At 41.8% G+C, this 24,705-nt stretch overlaps 1 protein-coding gene across 2 annotated transcripts in view; it reads left to right on the forward strand.

Annotated features, from left to right (window-relative positions):
- The window catches only part of AMOTL2 (angiomotin like 2), a 40,799-nt gene extending 18,809 nt beyond the window's left edge, over positions 1-21,990 (forward strand). The window contains exons 1-10 of one of the 2 annotated variants that reach the window (XM_056564399.1): positions 10,396-10,562; positions 12,120-12,914; positions 13,945-14,098; positions 14,946-15,090; positions 15,527-15,619; positions 17,566-17,861; positions 17,966-18,261; positions 18,363-18,547; positions 18,661-18,813; positions 20,761-21,990. In XM_056564399.1, coding sequence (XP_056420374.1) covers positions 12,226-12,914; positions 13,945-14,098; positions 14,946-15,090; positions 15,527-15,619; positions 17,566-17,861; positions 17,966-18,261; positions 18,363-18,547; positions 18,661-18,813; positions 20,761-20,819 — 2,070 coding nt within the window. In that variant the 5' untranslated portion in view covers positions 10,396-10,562; positions 12,120-12,225 and the 3' untranslated portion in view covers positions 20,820-21,990. Of the gene's footprint in view, positions 1-10,395; positions 10,563-12,119; positions 12,915-13,944; positions 14,099-14,945; positions 15,091-15,526; positions 15,620-17,565; positions 17,862-17,965; positions 18,262-18,362; positions 18,548-18,660; positions 18,814-20,760 lie in introns of those variants that run through there. The other variant, XM_056564400.1, reaches the window with a different exon arrangement.
- Positions 21,991-24,705: the final 2,715 nt, after the last annotated feature.

Consider the following 24,705-nt stretch of genomic DNA (forward strand, 5'->3'; position numbering starts at 1 on the left):
GGGTCCCGCCGCTGGGGACCGTGATCTTGCACGCAGCACCCCATTACAATCAGTCCCCGGAGCATGTTCGTTCCGGGTCTGATTACTGGAGATCACGGGGCCGGAGCATTGTGATGTCACTGCTCCGCCCCCGTGTGACATCACGCTCTGCCCTCTCAATACAAGCCTATGGGAAGGGGCGTGACAGCTGTCAGCTCACGGCGAAAATAACAAGCCCTCATACTGCCCCGTATTTGGAAAAATAAAAAAGTTATAGGGGGTCAAAAGATGACAATTTTAAACATATTCATTTTCGTGCATGTAGTTATGATTTTTTCCAGAAGTAAGATAAAATCAAACCTATACAAGTAGAATATCATTTTAATCGTATGGGCCTACAGAATAAAGAAAAGGTTTAATTTTTACCGAAAAATGCACTGCTTAGAAACAGAAGCCCCCAAAAAGTTAGAAAATGGCATTTTTTCTTTAATTTTATCGCACAATGATTTTTTTTTTTCATTTTTCCTTGGATTTTTTGGTAAAATGACTAATGTCACTGCATAGTAGAATTGGTGGTGCAAAACATAAGCCATAATGTGGAATTTTAGGTGCAAAATTGAAAGGGTTATGATTTTTGAAAGGTAAGGAGGAAAAAACGAAAGTGCAAAAACGGAAAAACCCTGAGTCCTTAAGGGGTTAAATAGAAGCAATTTACAAGTCTGTTTAACTTTCTGGCACCAGTTGATTTTAAAAGATTTGTTTTTCACCGGAGGGAGTACCCCTTTACAGTGCTTTATTCAATCCAACTAGGAGTACATTCAGCGGGTGCACGTGAAGAGCAACACATATGTTTCGCGCTACCTGCGCATCATCTGGCTGCGGTAGCGCGAAACATATGTGCAGCCTGGTGAGTGCAGCCTGGTTCTATTCTATGTATTGGATTTGTGCAATGTGTGGACTATGTAGAGGCTAGAGCACCTCCATAATAGTGCAGATCAAAGAGTGGCTGTCACCCTGCTATACACCGTTATGGCTTTGATAAGTTGCTAAATGTTACAGCAGTGACAGTTGTAATCTCTTTTTTTCATGAATAATCTTTATATTCATTTTCTATATTAAAAAAAGTGACTCTCCTGGCAACAACAAGGCCTAACTGTGCTCCATAATATAGCTAAATTCACACCGACTGTATTCCATGCAGACTCTGAGATAATATCCACATGCAATCTGCTTTCCATTGAATTCAGAGGGAAATCATCATCGTTGGACAACTAATGCAGATTTTTCCAACATGAATTTTTAAACCTGTGCGCAGGGAAAAACAAGTGTGTTGGCATAAATCGAAGGGTATGCTTTAAAGGGGATATCCAGTGGTGAAACACGTATCCCCTATCCTAAGGATAGGGGATAAGTTTCAGATCGTGGGGGGTCCGACCGCTGGGACCCCCGCAATCTCTTGTACAGGGCCCCGACAGCCCGCGGGAAGGGAGCGTGTTGACCACCGCGTGAAGCGGCGGCTGACACGCCCCCTCATTACAACTCTATGGCAGAGCTGGAGCGCTGTCTTCGGCAATCTCCGGCTCTGCCATAGCGCAGTATTGAGGGGGCGTGTTGGCCGCCGCTTCGTGCGGTGGTCAACACGCGCTATCTGGCCAGCGAGCCGGGGGCCCCGTACAGAGAGATCGTGGAGGGCCCCGGCAGTCGGACCCCCACGATTTGAAACGTATCCCCTACCATAAGTCTTTTACTACTGGACTACCCCTTTAAATGTTTGCCCTTATCCAATAAAAAAATTAGAAATGTTTCTGTAATGTAATTCACAACTACCAGTAGGCTTCCCAATTCCATCAGCTAGTCTATTTCTGACCAGTGGTTGTCTGCAGGACAACAGCAGAATTTACTTTAGGCATTTTACATAGAGTAATTCTGAATTTCACAATGGACCTTACAATAATTTCAAGTTACCACTACAATGGCTTCCCTGACCATTGTGATGTGAGGTGCCTGTATGTTTGCTGGGGCACACAGCCTGTCAGTTAAAGGGGTACTCCTGTGGAAAACTTTTTTTTTTTTTTTTTTTTTTTAAATAACCAGAAAGTTAAACAGATTTGTAAATTACTTCTATTAAAATATCTTAATCTTTCCAGTACTTATCAGCTGCTGTATGTCCACAGGAAGTTCTTTTCTTTTTTAATTTATTTTCTGTCTGCTCTCTGCTTACACCTCTGTCTATGTCAGGAACTGTCCAGAGCAGGAGAAGTTTTCTATGGGGATTTGCTCCCGCTCTGGACAGTTCCTGACATGGACAGAGGTGTCAGCAGAGAGCACTGTGGTCAGAAATTCAAAAAGAAAATAACTTACTCTGTAGTATACAGCAGCTGAGAAGTACTGGAAGGATTAAGATTTTTTTAATAGAAGTAATTAACAAATATGTTTAACTTTCTGGCACCAGTTAATAAAAAAATAAAATAAAATAAAAGTTTTCCACCGGAGTACCCCTTTAACCCCTTCCATAATAGAAGTAAGAATCACCCCCCTTTTCCCATAAAAAATAATAATAAGAATAGTTTGAAATGTAATGAATAATTGTTTTAGCTCAGAGGCCTCCAACCCAGACCTCCAATGGAGTCAAAATCCTTAAATGTAGGTGGACCTTGAGCACTAAGTTGGGAACCACTGTTACAGCTGACCGGTGACAGACTCATGTTAAAAAAAAGTCAGCCATGTTTGAAATTTTCAAGTTACAGTTGCATGGAAGATCATTCATGAACAAAAGATGTTTTGTTCTCTAACCATCTTAGAATATTCCGAGAAATATTTTTCGCCCTTCACCTGATGTCATTGATCATATATGGACAGTGTGAGCAACTTATGGCCATATGTTATCTAATGTGTATGGCCACCCTTAAAGGGGTACTCTGCTGCTCAGCGTTTAGAACAAACTGCTCCTAACGCTGGAGCCGGCGTCGGGAGCTTGTGACGTCATAGCCCTGCTCCTTCATGATGTCACGCCCCACCCCCTCAATGCAAGTCTATGGGAGGGGGCGTGACAGTCGTCACGCCCCCTCCCATAGACATGCATTGAGGGGGCGGGGTGTGACGTCATGAGGGGGCATGGTTATTACGTCAAGAGCTCCCGGCACCGGCTCCAGCATTAGGAACAGTTTGTTACAGCGGAGTACCCCTTTAAGTGCTTGCTGATATCCATAATCTGTAGTCATGGTGGGTCTTCTTTGTGGTGGAAGGAGTAAGCATCTAAATCAAAATAAGCATATGTGATCTCTGATCAGAAAAGCATGGAATGAGACATCCTTTGACCCTTTGTGCCTGGGGGCATCTTTTGATATGGTTGAGTCTTACGATTCAATAAGTTCACCTTACAGTAGTAGAGGTACAGTAGATCAAGTGAAAGCCATTCCGAGTACAGCACGAATGGAGTGATAGCCAAACATGTGATTGGAATAACCCCTTTAAATGCAGTTCTAATAAAGAGGTTCTCTACTATGTAAGGTAGATTCTGTAGCTCAACAAAGTCATGAGACAGCTGACCTGTAGCCAAGTTGTCCCATCTCCCACCAAAATGCTGTTTCTGATTCTAATATATATATATATATATATATATATATATATATATATATATATATAGCCTTTTCTATAAGGAATGGTATCCTTCACTGTACTAACAATACTTGTGGCACCTTATTTCGGAATATCTCTGCTGACATGAGCTGCTTCCTTGTTTTAGAATATATAAGAATTTTGCCAGGACAGCTGGTAAACATATTTGATATGAAATATTTCTAGAATGCTTGCGGTATGTATATATATATATATATATATATATATATATATATATTATCTAATATAAGTGAGTCCACCCCTCACATTTTTGATGTGACAACACTGAAGAAATGACCCTCTGCTACAATATAGAGTAGTGAGTGCACAGACTGTATAACAGTGTTTAATGGTGTGTAAAATAATTCACCACACGCTTGAAAGGGGTACTCCGCCCCTAGACATCTTATCCCCTATCTAAAGGATAGGAGATAAGATGTCTGATCACGGGGGACCCCCAGAATCTCGGCTGCAGCACCACGCTATCATTACTGCACAGAGCTAACTCGCTCCATGCGTAATGATGGGCAATACAGGGGACGGAGCATTGTGACGTCACGGCCCGCCTCCTCAATACAAGACTATGGGAGAGGATGTGGCGGCCTTCACACCCCCTCCCATAGACTTGCATTAAGGTGGCGGACAGTGACATCATGAGGGGCGGAGCCGTGACATCACGTTGCTCCGGCTCCTGTATCGCCCATCATTACGCATGGAGCGAGTTAGCTCTATGCAGTAATGATAGCGGGGTGCTGCAGCCGAGATTCCGGGGGTCCCCAGCTTCGGGACTCCCGCAATCTGACATCTTATCCCCTATCCTTTGGATAGGGGATAAGATGTCTAGGGGCAGAATACCCCTTTAATACTGGTCACTGGAAGTACAACATGTCACCTAGTGGCAAAGAACTTTCTGAAGATCTAAAAAAATGAATTGTTGTTCTACATAAAGATGGCATAGACTATAAGAAGATTTAAGATTGCCCTAAAAATTGAGCTGCAGTGCAGTTTGCCAGACCATACTGTGGTTTAACAGGACAGGTTTTATTCAGAACAGACCTCACCATGGTAGATCAAAACATTAACTGCCCATGCCCGGAGTGGCGGCATCCCGGTCCCTGCTTTGTACTTTCCCGTTGCACTTTAGTGGGCACTGTATAATTCCTGCTATGCACTGATGTAGCCTGTATTCTAATTTTGTTAGTGGCACTTTATGCATTTGGCACTTTATTCTATTGTGCACTGACGCTGATTCATGTTACGTATTGTGCCATTACCTGTCCCTTATGCACTATATCATGTGTCTATATAATTGTTACCCACGCACCACTATCCATTCTTTTAACAGGTGTGCTGGTGATGTTGCTATATTTTTTATGCTGTTTCTTCTTTTTTTATTAGTGTTATTTTAATGTATATCAATAGATTAATATTTTATAGTTATTCAAGTGACTCCATTATTCTACTTTTGGTTTGTTTGGTTGTGGGAGTTCACATAGCAATGTGCCCATACATACGGGGCCAATAACATTACTAGTATTATACTTCGTACTTCTATTACCCTATACTTTATCCCAGTGGGAGTGATTTGTTTCTTGGGTTAATGTGACATACTGTAGTAGACCATGATCCCCTCCCTTCGGAGACTGGGCCGCAGAGATGATAGAAACCCCAAACACACCTCCAAGAAGGCCACTGCCTTGCTATAGAAGCTGAGGGTAAAGGTGATGGACTGGCCAAGCATGACTCCAAGCATAAACTCTATTGAGCATCTGTGGGGGCATCCTCAAACTGAAGGTAGGGGAAGAGCAAGGTCTCTAACATCCCCCGGCTCCGAGATGTTGTCATGGAGGACTCCAGTGCGAACCTGTGTAGTTCTGGTGAACTCTATGCCCAAGAGGCGGGTACTCCAGTAGAAAACTTTTTTTTCCTTTTTTTTAAATCAACTGGTGCCAGAAAGTTAAACAGATTTGTAAATTACTTCTATTAAAAAAAATCTTAATCCTTCCAGTACTTATAAGCAGCTCTATACTACCGAGGAAGTTCTTTTCTTTTTGGATTTCTTTCCTGTCACGACCACAGTGCTCTCTGCTGACACTTCTGTCCTTATCAGGAACTGTCCAGATCAGGAGAACATCCCCATAGCAAACATATGCTGCTCTGGACAGTTCCTAAAATAGACAGAGGTGTCAGCAGAGAGCACTGTGGTCATGAGAGAAAGGAAATCCAAAAAGAAAAGAATTTCCTCTGTAGTATACAGCCGCTATTGAGTACTGAAAGGATTAAGAATTTTTAAAAGAAGTCATTTACAAATCGGTTTACTTTTTGCACCAGTTGATTTAAAAAAAAATAATAAATAAAAAAATAAAATGTTTGAAAAAAGCTCCATTGAGGAGCTGAAACGTCTCACTTGTTTTGACATGGAGGAATAAATTTACCACATTTTTACCGTTTTTTGGAGTGCTGCGCCAGTTTCTTCTATTGCACGGACTGTGATCGGGTCGGGACGCTGGCACCACACATCTTTGGCTAAGTAGTGCTGCATTGACTTTGATGAACTATATATATATTTAAAAGTTTTCCACCGAAGTACCCCTTTAAGGCAGTGCTGGAAAATAATGGTGGCCACGCAAAATATTGACACTTTGGGCCCAATTTGGATATTACCACTTAGGGGTGTAATCACTTTTGGTGCCAAGGTTTAGACATTAATGGCTGTGTATTGAATTATTTTGGGGGGGGGGGGGACACAACATTAAACAATGCTATACAGGTTGTGCGCTCACTACTTTACATTGTAGTAGACTGTCATTTCTTCAGTGTTGTCACAGGAAAAGATTTTTTTTTTTTACAAAAACGTAAGGGGTGGACTCTCCTATGGGAGATACTGTATACATGAATTTATTATCTAGATGCACTGTGTTATGTCTGACCCACAGGGTACGGTATGTCTATAGAGACTGTGATATATATATATATACTGTGTATATATATATATATATATATATATATATATATATACGCAACCTGCTCTTGTAATGCTCCTGCCTTCCTGTATGTAAAGCATTCCATAAGTAACATTAGACATAATCTACAAATTGTTTCATTACGTGAGCTGCAGGGAATTTTCTATTGTACTTTAAATTTGAAACCTGTTGTTTCATTGTTCTGTGTGTTCTTTCCATAGGTAGTAGATAAAGGCTAGCTTGTCATTTGCCATATATAGGTATAAAGGCTAGCTTGTCGTTTGCCATATATAGGTATAAAGGTTAGCTTGTCGTTTGCCATATATAGGTATAAAGGCTAGCTTGTCATTTGCCATATATAGGTATAAAGGCTAGCTTGTCATTTGCCATATATAGGTATAAAGGCTAGCTTGTCGTTTGCCATATATAGGTATAAAGGCTAGCTTGTCATTTGCCATATATAGGTATAAAGGCTAGCTTGTCATTTGCCATATATAGGTATAAAGGCTAGCTTGTCATTTGCCATATATAGGTATAAAGGCTAGCTTGTCGTTTGCCATATATAGGTATAAAGGCTAGCTTGTCGTTTGCCATATATCATTGTGTCTTTGCAATGTTTTACCTGTGGTTTTACAAAAGACTGCAGGTAAACCTCCTACACTGATGCAGCCAAAGAATTAAGCAGATTTTAGATTTTTCATAGTTTTACACTATAGCAGTGCTCTCCAAACTGTGGATCTACAGATGTTGCAAAACTACAACTCCCAGCATGCCAGGACAGCCGTAGGCTGTCCGGGCATGCTGGGAGTTGTAGTTTAGCAACATCTGGAGGTCCACAGTTTGAAGAGCACTGCTATAGTGTAAAATGTAAAAATCCATATCTATTAATTTAGTATTTTGAGACACTGTGGCAAAGTGATTAAAGAGGTTATCCCATCATCCCTATCCACAGGACAGATGATAACATGATGATCTGTTGGGGTCTGACTGCTGGGACCTAGACTGAATATGAAAAAGCAGATCATTCAGTCAATAGAGCTGTGTCACCCATGCTTGGACACTAGTGTTGAGCGCGACTATTCTAAATGCGAATTTTTACCGTGAATATCAGCACTTCGCGTGTTGAGTGGTGATATTCACGGTAAAAATTCACATTTCGAATAGTCGCACTCAGCACTAGTTGCCAAGCATGGGTGACACAGCTCTATTGACTCGGGGGATGAATGATCTGCTTTTTCATATTCAGTCTAGGTCCCGGCAGTCAGACCCCAACAGATCATCAAGTTATCATCTGTCCTGTGAATATTTAGAATATAGTGTATATATATTAGTAATTACAAATATTTTCAATTTTTTTTATTTAATCGAATTTATGCAAATATTTATGCAAATATCGGCACTTCCAGACTGGACGCTGATCCCTCCCTTCTTTTAGGTGAAATATATAATTGCGCATGTGCCCTATGCGAATTTCATTACAAGTTTTCGCATGAAAAAAAGGAACATGGCGAATATGCGAGTTTCGCGAAACATAGGACGAAAATTCGTCCATATATTCGCTAAATATCGTGAATTCGAATATGGCCCCTGCCGCTCATCACTATTGGCAATCCCCCCTATTCACTGTCAACAGGACCTCCAAAAATCCACAAGTTCAGTGCTCAACAATGTTGCAGCATGCACTGGTGGTCAAACATGCATGTTGCCACTCCATTCACTTAGGGAGCAATTGAATTGAATTTTCGTTTTCAGGGGGATCTCAGTGGTTAGACCCCCACACATCAACTAGTTATAATCTATCCTTTAAATACATTTTTTGTACATAGAAGTTTTACATTTCATGGTGCCTGGATTAAAAAAAAAAAAAAAAAAAAAAAAATTAATAATAATAATAATAATATATATATATATATATATATATATATATATATATATAATTACTTAATATTGCAATATTAGACAGTTGCTTTCTTCTACAGCTTGTCTGTACACCAGTTCACTTGTTGCAAGGGACAGAGAGCTGATCTAGTAGAGCAATAAGAAAAATAGATACATAATTGATTGCAGGCCTGTTAGTATTCATTCCGGCACCATTCCTGTAGTATCTATTAACAATGGAGCATAGTTTATAAAATACAAATACTGTACATTATTGTTAATATTAGTAGCAACATTAATAGTAGTGCAGGGCTGGTGCAAGGATTTTTGCCACCCTAACCAAAAGCTAATTTTGCTGCCCCTTGTCTCTTGACCTTTGACATGCCCCGCCTCACTACTGGGGTGACACACTGTAACAAGCCCACTTTTCTTGTAATTAGTTTACTGCTGGGGAGACACACTGTAACAAACTCCTCAAGTAATCTTCAGACTACTAGGGTGACACACTGTAACAAACCTTCTCCTCATGTAATCCCCTTACTACTGGGGTGACACACTGTAACAAACCCCCTTCTCATGTAATCTCCTTACTACTGGGGTGAAACACTGTAACAAACCTGATGTAATCTCCTTACTACTGGGGTGACACACTGTAACAAACCTTATGTAATCTCCTTACTACTGGGGTGACACACTGTAACAAACCTCCTCCTCATGTAATCTCCTTACTACTGGGGTGACACACTGTAACAAACCTCCTCCTCATGTAATCTCCTTACTACTGGGGTGACACACTGTAACAAACCCCCTCCTCATGTAATCTCCTTACTACTGGGGTGACACACTGTAACAAACCTCCTCCACATGTAATCTCCTTACTACTGGGGTGACACACTGTAACAAACCTCCTCCTCATGTAATCTCCTTACTACTGGGGAGACACACTGTAACAAACCCCCTCCTCATGTAATCTCCTTACTACTGGGGTGACACACTGTAACAAACCTCATGTAATCTCTTTACTACTGGGGCGACACACTGTAACAAACCTCCTCCTCATGTAATCTCCTTACTACTGGGGTGACACACTGTAACAAACCTCCTCCTCATGTCATCTTATCTTACTACTGGGGTGACACACTGTAACAAACCCCCTCCTCATGTAATCTCCTTACTACTGGGGTGACACACTGTAACAAACCCCCACCTCATATAATCTCCTTACTACTGGGGTGACACACTGTAACAAACCTCCTCCTCATGTAATCTCCTTACTACTGGGGTGATACACTGTAACAAACCTCCACCTCATGTAATCTCCTTACTACTGGGGTGACACACTGTAACAAACCTCCTCCTCATGTAATCTCCTTACTACTGGGGTGACACACTGTGACAAACCCCCTCCTTATGTAATTACCTTTAGTGGTTTGAATGCTGTCTGTCTAACTTTCTTGTGGCAGGCAGAGTGGCGCCCCCTATCAAGAGGGTGCTCAAGGCGGCTGCCTATTTTGCCTATAGGTGGAGCCAGCCCTGTAGTAGTAGATTATTATTATTTAATAATAATAATAATAATAATAATAATAATTATTATTATTATTTAATAGACCAGACATAAAGTGGTAGGTTGTAGTTCCATGTGTACGTTTGTATGTACAATAATAACATACAATATATGTTATACAGTGATATGATGTATTTTTGGATGTGAATTCAGACACTGCAGCACGTTGGGACCTTATTCTGCTCTTTGTTCTTCTCTCCTTCCAGTGCTGTTCAATACACAAGACTGCAGGGGACTCTGCTGCCCCTAGTGGAGTGTAGAGGTATGTGCAGCTCCTGGAGAGAGGGCGGAGAGCATAGTCCCAGGAGAGGGAGGGGAGAGGAGGGGCAGGAGAAAGGTTATGTGTGGTTAAAGCTGTTATCCCAGGGGGAGCCTGAAACTCTCACATTCCTCGCATAGCACAGCTATTGAGGCAGTACAGCCAGTGTGTGAGTGAGAGAGTCAGTCTGCTCTGAGCTCTCAGGCTGTGCACAGCCTGCTCCCAACACTGACGATCACTCACACCAAGGACACTGGCACATGCTGGCACCCACACTGCTGCACACATTGGCAATGATCTGGTAAGAGCCCACCACCATTCCATCCTGTTATCTTACGTGACATGTATGCGTTTAGTTTTCCGCATTATTTAGCTGCACAGCTTTTATTTTAGGCAGTTTGCAAATGTTGCAATTTTTTAACTTTTTATTACAATGTTGTTGCATTTACTCAAATGTGTTTTTAAGCGTAGATGTTTGTTTTTAGATGGGTGTTATTATTCTGTGATAGTAAACGTGGTTTCACCCAACATATGTTAACACAACTGTTGTAGACAGAAAATATTTTTTGCTGATGGATGTATCGTGACTTAGTTTGTATATTTATTATATATGATTTCGTTTTATAAAAATGCCTGAGCTTACTTTCTGTAAATAAAAAAAATAAAAAATAGTGGCAAATAGTGGATATGGTTGTGGTGTAGATGTGTGTATGTAGAATTGGTCTCGTGTTGGTCGGGTTGACATTACTTCTGTTGAGCTTCAGAAATGTGCTTGTCTTCAAAATAGTTAATGACATAAATATATAGTTATGATAATGCGGGTCTAGTGTTTTGTATACGTTGTTTACAGTGTTTAGGGTTAACAATGGTGCATTCTTTCATGGGGACAGACGGAAAGAAATGCAGGTGTTTGGTCACCACTAGCAATGGCTTAGGAATTCATAGGGGATTTTTTTTGTGTTATTGTTCTTATTTTGAGTATAAGCTTTTGTATAGCTGTGGCAGGGCTGCAATCCGCAAAGAATGTCAATTGCAACACAAAGGGACCAGTGATGTCACGTCGTAGATATTCGTCAGGTGGTAGTATCTCATACAGTGTGGAAAACAGCTCTGGGCATTAAGATAGCAGGAAATCCACAGGTTTGTGGTCACTAAATTCATCACATAAGGATGTTGCGGACAGCAATGTGTAGAATATTTTATACAGGGAATTTATTTAACCCATCATCACCATTGTCACATATTAAGCCTATTCTAGCTGTATGTATTTACTAAATTAACAGTTTTATTTTTGATAAAATTTATGTTTGCACTCAACTGCAAACCCTTCTGTAGATAGAACATCGTTTGGTTTGTTGTTCAACTTCAACTAGGATATCTGGTCTTGGAGAGGGAGGCTACAAAACCGAAGCTGCAGGGGGGCATACCAAAGAAATACTGGACCTTATCTCTTTAGAAAAAAAGGGAGGGAGAAATTCCAATCACGAATGCAGCCCCCTTTCTAAAACAAAAACAGGTCAAAAGTCTTACCTCTCCAGGTTACTGGGAAACAGCGGGTGGTAGGGACAAAAGCAGCAGAAAGGTATTTGCTAATAACCACAATAGGTAGCATCAAGGTCAATCCTTTGCTGCTAAATGCTCAGTAATAAGCAGGGTTCCTCAGCCTCCAGCCATGTCCTTTCGTATGTTTTCCATTGACATGCACCTAGTTTGATAGAGTTTCCACTAAATAAAATCTTGAGAAGGAAATGGTAATAACATTTAAGGAGATCATAAGAGATACAGTAGAAGATCAACTGATGAGTGTAGTAGACCATTATCAAAATCAATTTTAATATTTTGTCTTTCCGTTTTACAGGCTGCTATCTCCAGTTCCTTAGATCACCAGAAGATTCAGAGAAAGGATTATCCAGTATTTTTATTTTTTTTCACTTGTGGGATTTATATTTATCTTTTGAGCAAGAATGAGAACAGCGGAGGATTCGTCTGGAACGGTCCTGCACCGTCTTATTCAGGAGCAACTGAGATATGGGAATCTGAGTGAGAATCGCACATTGTTGGCCATCCAACAGCAGGCTTTGAGGGGTGGTGGGGTCAATGGAAGCCCAAGGTCATCCCTTGAAAGCCTTGAACAAGAGGAGATGCAGGGGAGCCCTTCAACAAGGCAGGAACCTCAGGGGCAGGAGCATCATTGTGACCATTTCTACTTGGAGAACCCTATGTACAAAGCTTATGAGTTCCAACATAAAGGTGAGGAGCTCCCAACCTACGAAGAAGCCAAAGCGGCCCTTTCTCAATATTATGCAGTTCAAAATGTCCAGAAAGTTGAACCTGTTCCTCAGAGGCAAGACCAGACCCTTATGGAGCTGAAACATGGCCATGTACGATCTCTAAGTGAAAGGTTACTGCAGATGTCTCTTGAACGCAATGGCGCCAAGTCACAGAATCTCATGAGCTCTTCGCACAGCTTCCCTCAACTTACTAAACAGTACCAGCTGTCAGTTGCTCGTGGACAACAAGATGGAGGAGTACAGTACAGAAATGCCCCACCTGAATACCCAGCTTATAGCCAACATGACCAGATCAGCGGCTATGCTCCCGAACAAAGAAGATATTCTGGAGAGCTCCCATTGTACCATCAGCCTGATGTCAGGTAAGCACATATATGTCTATTGTCCTATTTCTTTTAGTCTAACATGGTCTTCTGTATGATACCCTTTAAACCAGACTTCAAACAGTTGACTATGTGAACTGTAACTGCCTGAGCACATAGATTGGGTTCATCTTTACAGACAGACCAACATTGTATTAGAATACTACTACTTCAAAGGCAGATATAAAAATCTCTTTGGCATTTAAAAGAGATCGCAGACACTAAACACTGAGCTGGTGGGCTCCGACAATTCTGCATTGTTCCCACAGGAAGAGATAAGCAAAGGCAGGAAGCAGCTCTGTATGCGAGAGATGCGGATAATAGTGAAGGAATATTTTCAGCCTCATAGTAAAAGAATTTTCTCCCTTGTTAGTTCTTGTAACCCCTTTGGCAGCGATCAGTCTCAGTGACGGAAATACCATCCCCATTGTGATAGCCATTATGAATTCCTAAAGTTCCAGTCAAGGAACAGTGAAAAGGAAGGAGTATTCTTCTGGCTTTAGGCAGTGCACCTAGAGCAACTGCCTTCCTTCCAGACGTTGGCATCCGGGCTAGCTCTATAATGGTATTTTGATCATAGGTGGCAAATGTAGGATAAGGAAGATCAATAATGTATATGCTATGTAATTATATTGATAGTGAATTGCAGGCATACTCCAGACCTAAGATGGAATGGTGCTGCTTTATCTTGGCCTACTGGGAGGCCAAGTTCTATCCTAAAGTCTCATTATATTCTTAGGCTGATATGTTAGATTAAGGTTTTGGAGGTCGATTCGCTGGGAACGATGCAGCTTTGTGTAGTTTGTACAAGACCGTGCAGGTCTCATCTACAAGTTAATGCTAATCTCTCTACAGTGTTATAAAAACTCTTTCCAATGGAAGGTGAAGTCATTTGGTTATTTTAGGACAGGAAGGAAGCTTTATCAATTAGCATTAGCATTTGGAACTGATTTACATCATAAAACAAGTAAAGATCTGTTGCTAAGTTAATATATGCAGATAGATCTGACTTAATGTTCTTCCCTTGCAGGATGATGCAGGATCCTAACATGCAATATGGCCAAATGGTGTCCTTTAATGCAGCGGGGAATCACATGGCTCGAATGGACGCTCTGCTACGAGAGAATGAAAAGTTGCGCAGGGAACTTGAGACTTACAGCGAAAAAGCTGTCAGAATCCAAAAGGTAAAAAACCAATATAAGTAGCCTGGTGTTATTGTTGAAGGCACACGCTACAAGTGAATTGTTTATCTAGGAACTGCTACCTAGCAGCTGTCTTTCTTGTCTAGTGCATCAGCCCCTACATGTTGGAAACCCCATTATGATTCCCATCAACAAACAGGTTATTGTGAAGGTTCTCCAGCTGGTCATAGAGGGTGGGGTGTCTACCCCTCTCGGTTTCGTTTTGTTAGCCCTTTCACTTTTTCCCGCCCCATTCCCCCCCCCCCCTCTTTCTCATAGTCTTCCTTTTAACAGCTGCGAGGACTCTTTGCACAAGGAGGCAGCTATAAGCCATTTGTTAAAGGCACACGTAGAGCTGAAGGCCGCTGACAGTTGCTTGGGTTTTGTGTTCTGCTTGAGCTGACCTGATGTGGCACAAATGAGCCATTGTGTGCGGATGAAAAGGTGCCTGTGTTAGGAAGGCCTCAGCTGTAAGCAATAGGGAGGGGGTGCCAGCCCCTTTAGCAAATGTGTAATCCAGACAGGCAGGTGGCATGAAGTCTACAGACATAATCAGTGCTGAAATCCGCAAGTGCCATGGTGTTGTCTGGGCCCTTTAAAACTATTCCATTTATAAAGAAACTGCAATGAGATCCATATTGGATGACGGGAGTCCTATTAAGACTTAGATTGTGCCTAAAACACCAAATTTTTTATAAAAATAAAACAATGTAGGAGTCTTATATAGATTAAATATTATTATTATTGTACTATGCACATACAGAACCTGCATCCAAAACTTTAGTAGATAATGGTTGTGTAATAATCTTCAGTACACTAATAAATATTCATACCTCTTCTTTTTTTGTAGCTGGAGACAGAAATTCAGCGAATCTCTGAAGCCTATGATAGCCTCATGAAAGGGTCCTCAAAGAGGGAGTCACTAGAGACCGCCATGAGGACCAAGATGGAAGGAGAGATGAGACGCATGCAAGACTTTAACCGCGACCTAAGAGGTGAGGGAAGAGTAACTTGCCATGTTATGTGCTATCAATCATTATCATCTTCTCACAATGGACATTAGTGTTAAGTGAGTGGACTCAGTCTCTCAAGACCATCAAGTCCTTGAAAAGCCATGTAGGAAGAGAAGTCGGACAATGGAATCAAAGGGAAGACAATGAAGTTTTCTGACCAAGCTCATTAGCCTACATAGCCCATTAACATTGTATTCATTAGAGTATCGTCTTGTAATAGACAAGATTCTGGGGCACTGCTGTTCTATATACGAAATGTTATTTTTGAGAAGAAGACCATGCCACTCGGGAGGAAGCCGCAGAAATAAGTGAAAGGAGGGATAAGTTGAGAGTAGAGTTGAATATTGTGTTATATATATCGGTGTGGAAGTTTTTATTGCTGAATTCTAAAAATAATTTTTTTGATTTTTTTCTTTAGAACGATTGGAATCGGCAAACAAACAGCTGGCAGCCAGAAGCTTGGAGAGCCGAGAGGACAACCATGGAGCTGTATCCAAGCTGCTTGCTCAGTGTAAGTTGTAATCTTTACAAAGCAACTATATAACTTAAGAGTTTAGGGATCATTGCTGTAGAAAAAAACTTCAACCCCCCCCAACACAGGTTGAATGATCCTAGTATGCAAAATAGGAATCCAATATCCTGCTAGGCACAGAGTGATGAATGTATTCTTATTCAACGTCTATTACACACTCTGCAAACATTACACCTGGGTTAATAGGAGTTCATAAACAAGTGAGTCTTAACCCGAACGCTGTGTACGTGGGACCTGGCCTGACGCACTTCTGAGGATACAGGGGAGGTGTGTCCATTCTTTGCTTCCTGAAGAAAAGGCTATTTTGCTTTAGCAAACAAACAGAGTTCAATGTGACCTGAATTCTTTGCATTCCAGTAGCCCAGCGTTCCCATCCCCCCCCTCCCACTTTTCTTAGCTTCAGAGAAGTGGAGGGAAAAAAGGAGAAAAACACATGACTGGCCAGCACTGCAGGGGTTACCAGATAAGATCGGTAGTTTTTTCTAGTGGAAAATTATCATAAGTTAAGAAAAGATTTTTAAAAAAATGGATGCTATGAGGAAGTACTGTAGATGTGTTCAAAAATAGACCAGTGTCCTTGTCTATGGAAAATAAGATTATAGTGCTTTGTACACAATAGTGATATTTAATCTTCTTCTAAACAAATTAAATTACATGAGTCAAATACTTATTAAACAAATAGCATACTGACAGCAAACTTGAGGGTTTTTACAATTCATTACCTTTAAAGGGGTACTCCACTGCCCCAGCGTCCGGAACATTTTGTTCTGAACCCTGGTTGCGGGGGGTCGTGACGTCGAGGCCACTCCCCTTGTGATGTCATGCCACGCCCCCTCCATGCAAGTCTATGGGAGGGGGCGTGGCATTCGCCAAACCCCCTCAATGTAAGTCTATGGGAGGGGGCGTGGCGAATGCCACGCCCCCTCCCATAGACTTACATGGAGGGGGTGTAGCATGACATCACGAGGGGATTGACGTCATAAGAGGCGTGGCCCACAGCCCGCACCCACCCACAAAATGTTCTGAACACTTGGGCAGTGGAGTACCCTTTTAAACCATTAATGTCACTACAAAAAGAAAAGAAAAAAACTTTTGAAATGTCACAAACATGTCAGTTTTGACCAGTCGGGGTCTCAGACCCCCACAATAGAACACTTGGCTGAACAATTCTCTCCCTGGATTTCTGATCCAAGATGTTGCACTTGATGGCCCAATGTTACATTTATGGAGCCGGTCTCCTGCAGCAAGTCAGATCGAGCGGTGAGCCGGGGAGCGAAGCTCTCAGCTCTGTTTTTAAGTGACAGTAATGTTTTAAGACATCATGATAACTAGTGGCTGATCCAGGTTCCTATGGATCTGTATTACGTATATCTAACACAGCACCAGGACCCTAGACTTATTATTCCAGCATAATGAACTGGTAGAAGTGCACATCCCAATGTTGGAGTGCTGGGAACACCACCAGAGAAAACTGGTCTTACCAGGATATAGTTCCTTGAGCTGTTATGTCCCCAGTGTCTGGCTTCTCCAAGCCTGGGAACCTGCATGTTTGCTTAACCTTTTCATGGAACAGTGAAGTAGCAGTCAAGTTTAGCATATACTTAGGAATATTTTTGTTAGGTCGTTCCACATACAGACAAAGCTCCTGTAAACATGTCCGGATCTCCCAGACCTCTTGGCTGTTTGCAGAGCTTATTGTACCTCTCAGGTCTCAAGTCTTCTAAACCTAGTGGGAACTCTTCAGCTCACCACCTCTTTGTTATACCTGCCTTGTATTTGTTTCTGGATGGATGTTCCCACCAGGCATAAGTTCACTTTTTGAATTGATTCATTTTAACCTGTTTCAGAGTTCATCAGCTTAGCTACCTATTGTAGAAATCACCAACAGTTTCAGGTTATTGATGATACATGTTTATTCCTTACAGGTCGTGAACAGCAGCAAGACAAAGAGAAGCTGGAGAGGGAGATCATCCTACTGCGTAGTGCGAATGAGGACCAGCGGAGGAGAGCCGAGCTATTGGAGAAAGCTCTTAGTAATGCCCAGTCCACAGCGGCTCGTACAGAAGATGAGCTCCGCAAGAAGAGGGCATATGTGGAAAAGGTGGAGAGACTACAACAAGCTTTGAGCCAACTCCAAGCTGCCTGCGAAAAGAGAGAACAGCTAGAACTGCGTCTGAGAACAAGGCTGGAGCAAGAGTTGAAAAACTTAAGGGCTCAGCAGGTAGGGATGACTTTAGTGCAAAGTTTTTTACACTGACTATATCCACTAGATTATCAATCTGTTATTAAATACAAGAGAAACTCACAACTTGTTTTGTCCAACAGAGACAACCATTGTTGCAGAGCAGCGGTCAGTCACCTGAGCTTTCTGTCCAAGTACTGTCTGAGCAGCTGAGAGAAAAAGAAGAACGGATATTAGCCCTGGAGGCTGACATGACCAAGTGGGAGCAAAAATACTTGGAAGAACGCACCATGCGCCAATTTGCAATGGATGCTGCCGCTACTGCTGCCGCCCAGCGAGATACCACCATCATCAATCACTCACCTCGCCACTCGCCAAACAATAGCTTCAATGAGGATCTCCTGATGGTCAGCCACAGGCACCAAGAAATGGAAAACAGGTATGAAGGCTATCCCACATTTCTTACTTAATGCTACACTAGTTTCACCTTTTCTGTAAATTTATAACTAAGTGTATTTTTATTTTGTTTTTCCTATACAGAATTAAAGCTCTACATGCCCAGATACTAGAGAAAGATGCAGTCATTAAGGTCTTGCAGCAACGCAAACCCTATCAGAGCCCATTACGACCGGCTAAATCTGTGCCCTCTATCTTCACTCTATCTGTATCAACTCCAAACTCATCGGCTGGAGAGCGACAAGTCAACATGCCACAGAAAACAACAGGTGATTACACACCTATATAACTAACGCATTTCAAGAAAACCAGACCTGACAGTTCCGGTCATCCTTCTAAACAGAATTATTTTGCTTAACGATGTCTTGTGTTTCTATTCCAGGCAGCCAATCAAACTGTTCCCCACCTGCCAATGCTAGCATCTTACCTGTGCACTCGAAACATGGCAGCAAAGATGGCAGCACCCAGACGGACTGTTCAACCGAGCTACCAGCTGTCACAGACTCCCTTCTGGGCAATATCGCAGCTTCATTAGGTAGGTCTCTTGTGTCCATCCTAGGTCAGTTTAGAGGGGATGTGTAGGAAATTGAAATGATTTTTTTTTAATAGAGACTATGGCCCAGATTTATCAAACTGTGTGAGAGAAAATGTGGAGTGATTTCCCCACAGCAACCAATCACAGCTCAGCTTTCACTTTACCAGAGCTCGTTACCTGAGCTGTGATTGGTTGCTGTGGGGAAATCACTCCACATTTTCTCTCACACAGTTTGATAAATCTGGGCCTATCATTTTCGTAAGCCTTATACCAGTAGTACAAGTCAGTTCCCACAAAATACTATGGATTTGCAGAAAGGGTGTGCTCTTGGCGCACACTTAACGTAAACACTACTACAGTAAACATTGGACGTAAACCCATCAACAAGGCTTTTATTCGCCCTTCAGCAGGCTTCACTCCGCGATACTTTTGTAATGCAAGTGTGGACATTGTGTTGCTAGAACGGGTGCCTGTTCTTTCAATGCTGATCCTCAGAAGACGTTTCGCAATGGCAGAAGCTGCACTCGCTCACCTCCCCTCCCCCAGGCTGAGCCTGTGCCGAGCCTTGCATAGCTGAGAGCTTTCTCCTCTCACAATCGCTGCCAAGGCTTGGCCTCCCTTGGTGATGACTAATGCCAATGAATCTCAGCTATGCAGCTGGGAACAGAATGCAGGTGTGAGGCCAAAGATTGAGGGAAGAAGGGGGAAGGGGAACATCTCTGATGTACAAAAGAATACATTATTGATCCCTTGCCCGCATTCTCCTATAGCAGTGGTCTTCAACCTTCGAACCTCCAGATGTTGCAAAACTACAATTCCCAGCATGCCCGGACAGCCAACGGCTGTCCGGGCATGCTGGGAGTTGTAGTTTTGCAACATCTGGAGGTCCGCAGGTTGAAGACCACTGTCCTGTAGGATCAAATCTGATGAATGCCATAGGACATAGGACTATATGTGACATATAATGGAATGAAGAAAATTTATATTCTTACAAATTCCCAGATTAGAAACAAAAAGTAATGTGATCTCTTAGTTTCAGTGTCACCAAGATGCTTTTGTTAGTTATAAGGTGCCTAAAGGAGTACTCCGTCCGTAAGAGGATAAGATGTCTTAGGGCCGGAGTACCCCTTTAAGAACAATTAGGCAATAGAGTGCTAAGGTTTTCTCCTATTTGTCACGTTCCCATTACATCCCACCATACAGATACAGTCAGTTCAACCCCCCCCCCCCCCCCATAAGGCCACAGACATGTCTGGAATGTCCCCCCCGCCACTACCACCACTTCACGATACAGCCAAAGAAAATAGGCCTTTGTGACCCAGTGCACTCATTTTGGATTCTTGAGCAATAGCGCTGAATACATCATCCCAGACAAACCCTTTCACATAACAAGGAAGGCCCACTGTCCCGGCTTCACTCCTTCTTACAATTCATCGTATGGAATGCAGTCCTCCTTTTTACGTGGCCACATATTAACATGACTGATCACATGGTTGTCTCATCATCTGTGTATTCAATGGCCTTTGTGAAGGGTGAATCAGAGAATGGAATCACTAGGGTGCATAGCTAGTGCTTAGATGGATAAAATCCAGTCATGCATAGACAATCTGCTTTCATGCTGACACGACATCCATTGAATGTATATTAATATCTGTCGGCCTGCTGCTTCTCATGTGCTGGCATCTCAAATATTGCAATGTAGTGTGTCCAATACATATGAAATGCGTGAATGTTGCGCGTCATTAGATGTCAGCTCCATACTTGACATTACAATAATGACTTTATCATGACCAGTTTTCCGGCTTAGTATTGGGCGGTCTGCTAATGGGGGAATTAAGAGGGCTCTTCGAAGTGATGGAAAAGGGTCCAAAAATGAATATATAGTTAACTTCATCAAACCAATTTATTGTCATTTAATTAATAACCAGTTTATTTTTTATTTTTCAGAAACCGTGTCTACTGCAAAAAGCTCCAACATTTCTGAAATGGTAGAAATCCTCATCTGAGCTTCCTACGTTGAAATGTTGAGAAAGTCTTACACGACCAGGAAAACCATAGCTGGTCGATCAGCTGTAGTCTACACGGAATGAATGCCACGTTCAGCCTGTAACTACGAGGCCGTCTTACTACCAGAACAAGGTGTGTGCAGCTTGGAAGCTCCGACCTAAAATGTAGATGGACTTGAATGTTGCGTGAGCACCGGCTGCTAGGAAGAAAAGAAGAATCGAGAAAGACCTCCTAAGATTTTCACCCATCTGAAGTTGAAGACAGAATGCAACTTCATTTTAATGTGATACAGTGTCTGATCTTTTGGAACTACAACTCAGCCACCAGGCTTTGATACACGGAGCGGGAGATGAATAAAGTCTACTTTTGGCTTTGGAAAGCCAAGGGCCAATCCCTGTTGCTGCTAGAAATACCTACATAAATGTAGGGGTTTGAAGTGGTTTAAAATTGTCGGACTCTCGTCCCGAACATTTGTCATGTAAATACTTGTTTATATGTGTTTATTTTTATAAGTCCTTCTTCTGTTGATTCCCCATGTATTTATACATCTATGTTTCTGTCTTGTTCTGACACCTTCCATGGTGTACTATTGTTTCACCATGATACATGGGTCAATACTTGAGCTGATGCTCATAGGTTGATACTTAGAAAAAAAAAGCTCACACTAGTACAAGCCAAATACTATTCCTTGTACATCTCCACTAGATCCTATATTGTATTTATTTTATATCTAAAAAAAAAAAACCTTCCCTGCTCCGACCCTTTTCTCTCTTCTGGCTACTGTTGCTGGTCAACGGTGACCATTTTTAATTTCTGTTCTTGTACATTGTTTACAAAATTAGATCAGAAGAAAATTGCATAATGCAATTTACTAAAGATTTTCTTCTAGAAATAGTCCCTCCCTTTCCTTTTCCACATCAGAATGGGTTACAAATGTAATATATTTTTTGTATTGGTATTTCTGCCTATCTGCGCTGTGAAAGTCTGTTTTATTCCAAAGATGTATGAATCTGATATATATTTTTTGTGAGTTTACTTAAGTTATCGAAAGTATTTAAAGATGTAAGCGTGGCTGTTGTTTCTTAATATTATTCGCTTAATGTATGCTGCCTGGATGCCGTCTGGTTCTGCTGTTGCAGACCGGAATTTTGTTATTTTAAATATGAAATTAAATAAATAAATTTTAAAATGAAATGAAAGTTGTGTGGTCACATATTTGTTTTATTCACCAAGCATTTGAACCTAACTTAACATACAAATCTCATGCACTGTGTTATGCCAAGTGCTGGCCTAAGGGGGCACTGTATAGCTCAAGTGCCAAACAGAGAATCATGCTTCTCTTCCTTGGGCCCTCTGCTAGGAATAACCCACTATAGAGTATTCTTTAAAGGTGTCACTTCCAATATAGAGGTTTATATACATTAGATTTATTTCACACATTTGTAGCTCAATTTGGTAAAAATGGAAAGCAAACAGTACTACTTGATACCCCAGTTAGATTCCTAATGTTGATATCTTTCAATAAACAATCATCCATTCAGTCTTTATACTAGGACAATGGTACAACTGCATCATAAGATATACGCCTATACTCCATTCAAGTTGCTACACAAATGATGCTTGTTGTATAGTATTCATCATGAATGCATCATGGAAGTAGGTTGTAGCATCATGTTAAGACATTATTCTATCCAGAATAAGCATGCCCCCTTACACATCAGTTTAAGAGCAGTGAGGGTATGTTCACAGGATTTAATTTCCGTGAGGAATTCCACATTAGAATTCCACACGGAGATTCCGCAGCAGCAGAGTCCCATTGATATAAATGGGATTTTGCTGTGATGTGTCCAGAATCCGGAGAGTGCAGAAAGAATGGGTATGCCTATTCTTTTTGTGGAGTCTACATGGAAATGCATTGCCATTTATGAGACGGCGCATTTCCGAGCAGTCCTAGTGCCGACATGTTCTTCCGGCACACCGATGTCTGGGGAATGTGCGTACAGACGTTCTCCCGTGTGAACATAGCCATACTTTTAAGATTTTCTATGGTCTTCTTTGATTGTTTTTTTTTTTTTTTTTTTTTTATATAATTCAAGGGTTGTCACAGGTTATACAGAGTAAGCCCCGCCTCCCAATGAACAGAAAACAAAATATATTGCAGATGGTATGCGTTAGTATATTTTTCCATGTCTTCCCCTGAGAAAATAAAAAGGATCAATGCTAGAATTATTATTAAAAAACGACTTTTTCTTAAAGGGGTACTCTGCCCCTAGAGATCTTATCCACTATCCAAAGGGGATAAGATGTATGATCGCGGGGGTCCCGCCGCTGGAGACCCCGGCAATCTAAGCTGCGGCACCCCAGAACTTTGGTCCATGCCGGATGACTAGCAATGCGGGGTGAAGGCTTGTGATGCCACGGCCATGCCCCCTCAATGCAAGTCTATGTGAGGGGGCGTGACGTCACGCCCCCTCCCATAGACTTGCATTGAGGGGGAGAGGCCATGTCACAAGCAGGGCACGGCTGTGACGTCACGAGCCTCCGGCACTGCACCCGATGCTCTAAACGAATGCCAGGTGCAGCACGGAGATCGTGGGGGTCCCCAGCAGCGGGACCCTGGCGGGATAACGTGTAGGGGCAGAGTAACCATTTAAAGGGTTACATGAGATTAGGGGGGGAAAAAAAATTCCAGACACTGTAGACACTGCAGTGCCAGACATAGCCTAAGGACGATGACTGAATAATATATATTTACATTATTTTTTATTTTATTTTGTTAGTTCACTTCTGAAATAATTAATTTATGTTGTTGTGTTCAAAGAAACCGACTTTATGCTCAAAATGGTGCATAGACCATGTGCGTAGGCAACAGATGTCTTTACAAAAATATTCTTACAAAAATAACAAATATTTCCTTTATGTCATACAGTAACTCAAAAATAAGGTTGCCTCAACTTTTATGTTTTGTAAGTTAGCGGCTCGGAAAGACTCCTCTATTTAGGGACCGATAATGTGAAGCGACATCTCCACTCCTAGTTTTAACAGCTGAATGAAAGAAACGAAGCAAAAATTCCAACCTTTCATAATCAGAAGAGCTATTAGTGAGCAAATATGCCGCGATGTGTTTACACATTCCTGTGCTAGTGCCCTTCCCCGTCTGCCAAGTCTTTATTCACCTTCTTGTCTGTCTCTCTTCCTATTACAGCTCCTACTACTATTTTTGTCTTGCCTTCTCTGTTCGGAATCAGTGCATTCACCGATATTTGTAAACCTGGCAAGCTTCAGTGCACTTTATCACCAACATTGAATAATTTCATAAAATATTATAAAATATTTTTATTCATATAAAAGGGGAAGTCTGACTCAGACGCATGCTGTCCGAAAGACCTATAAGGCCTCATTATGAGCATGCAAGCTGTATTGTGTTCCTTACAGCTCAGATTCCACTGCGGAGAGGATTCCTCTCCTATTCCTCAGTGTGAACGCACCCTTAGAGAGAGGAGGCCCAGTACTAGTTGTTACCATTAGGCTAGGTTCACACTACGGAATTTCCGCCTGCAATTCCGCTTTGAAATTGCAGGCAGAGATTCCACTTACTAAAATGTATAGTATAGTGAATGGGTTTCCGTTCACAAATTCACACTTCGGAATTTGTGAAGCAGAATTTGTGAACGGAAAATGTAAAATTTTCGCCTGATCAATGGCGTTGCTTATTCTTCAGGCGGAAATACTGGCGGAACACATTGCAGTCTATTGGAGACTACAGTGTCTGCATGGTCCTAGCGATGACTGATTCAGTCGGTGCCGGCTGCACTTGGAATCTCCGGGCGGAAATTTTTTGCCCGGAGATTCCGTAGTCTGAACCTAGCCTAAGTTTTGCTACTG

This window comes from Hyla sarda, chromosome 3 (assembly GCF_029499605.1).
Source record: "Hyla sarda isolate aHylSar1 chromosome 3, aHylSar1.hap1, whole genome shotgun sequence".
Taxonomy (NCBI): domain Eukaryota; kingdom Metazoa; phylum Chordata; class Amphibia; order Anura; family Hylidae; genus Hyla; species Hyla sarda.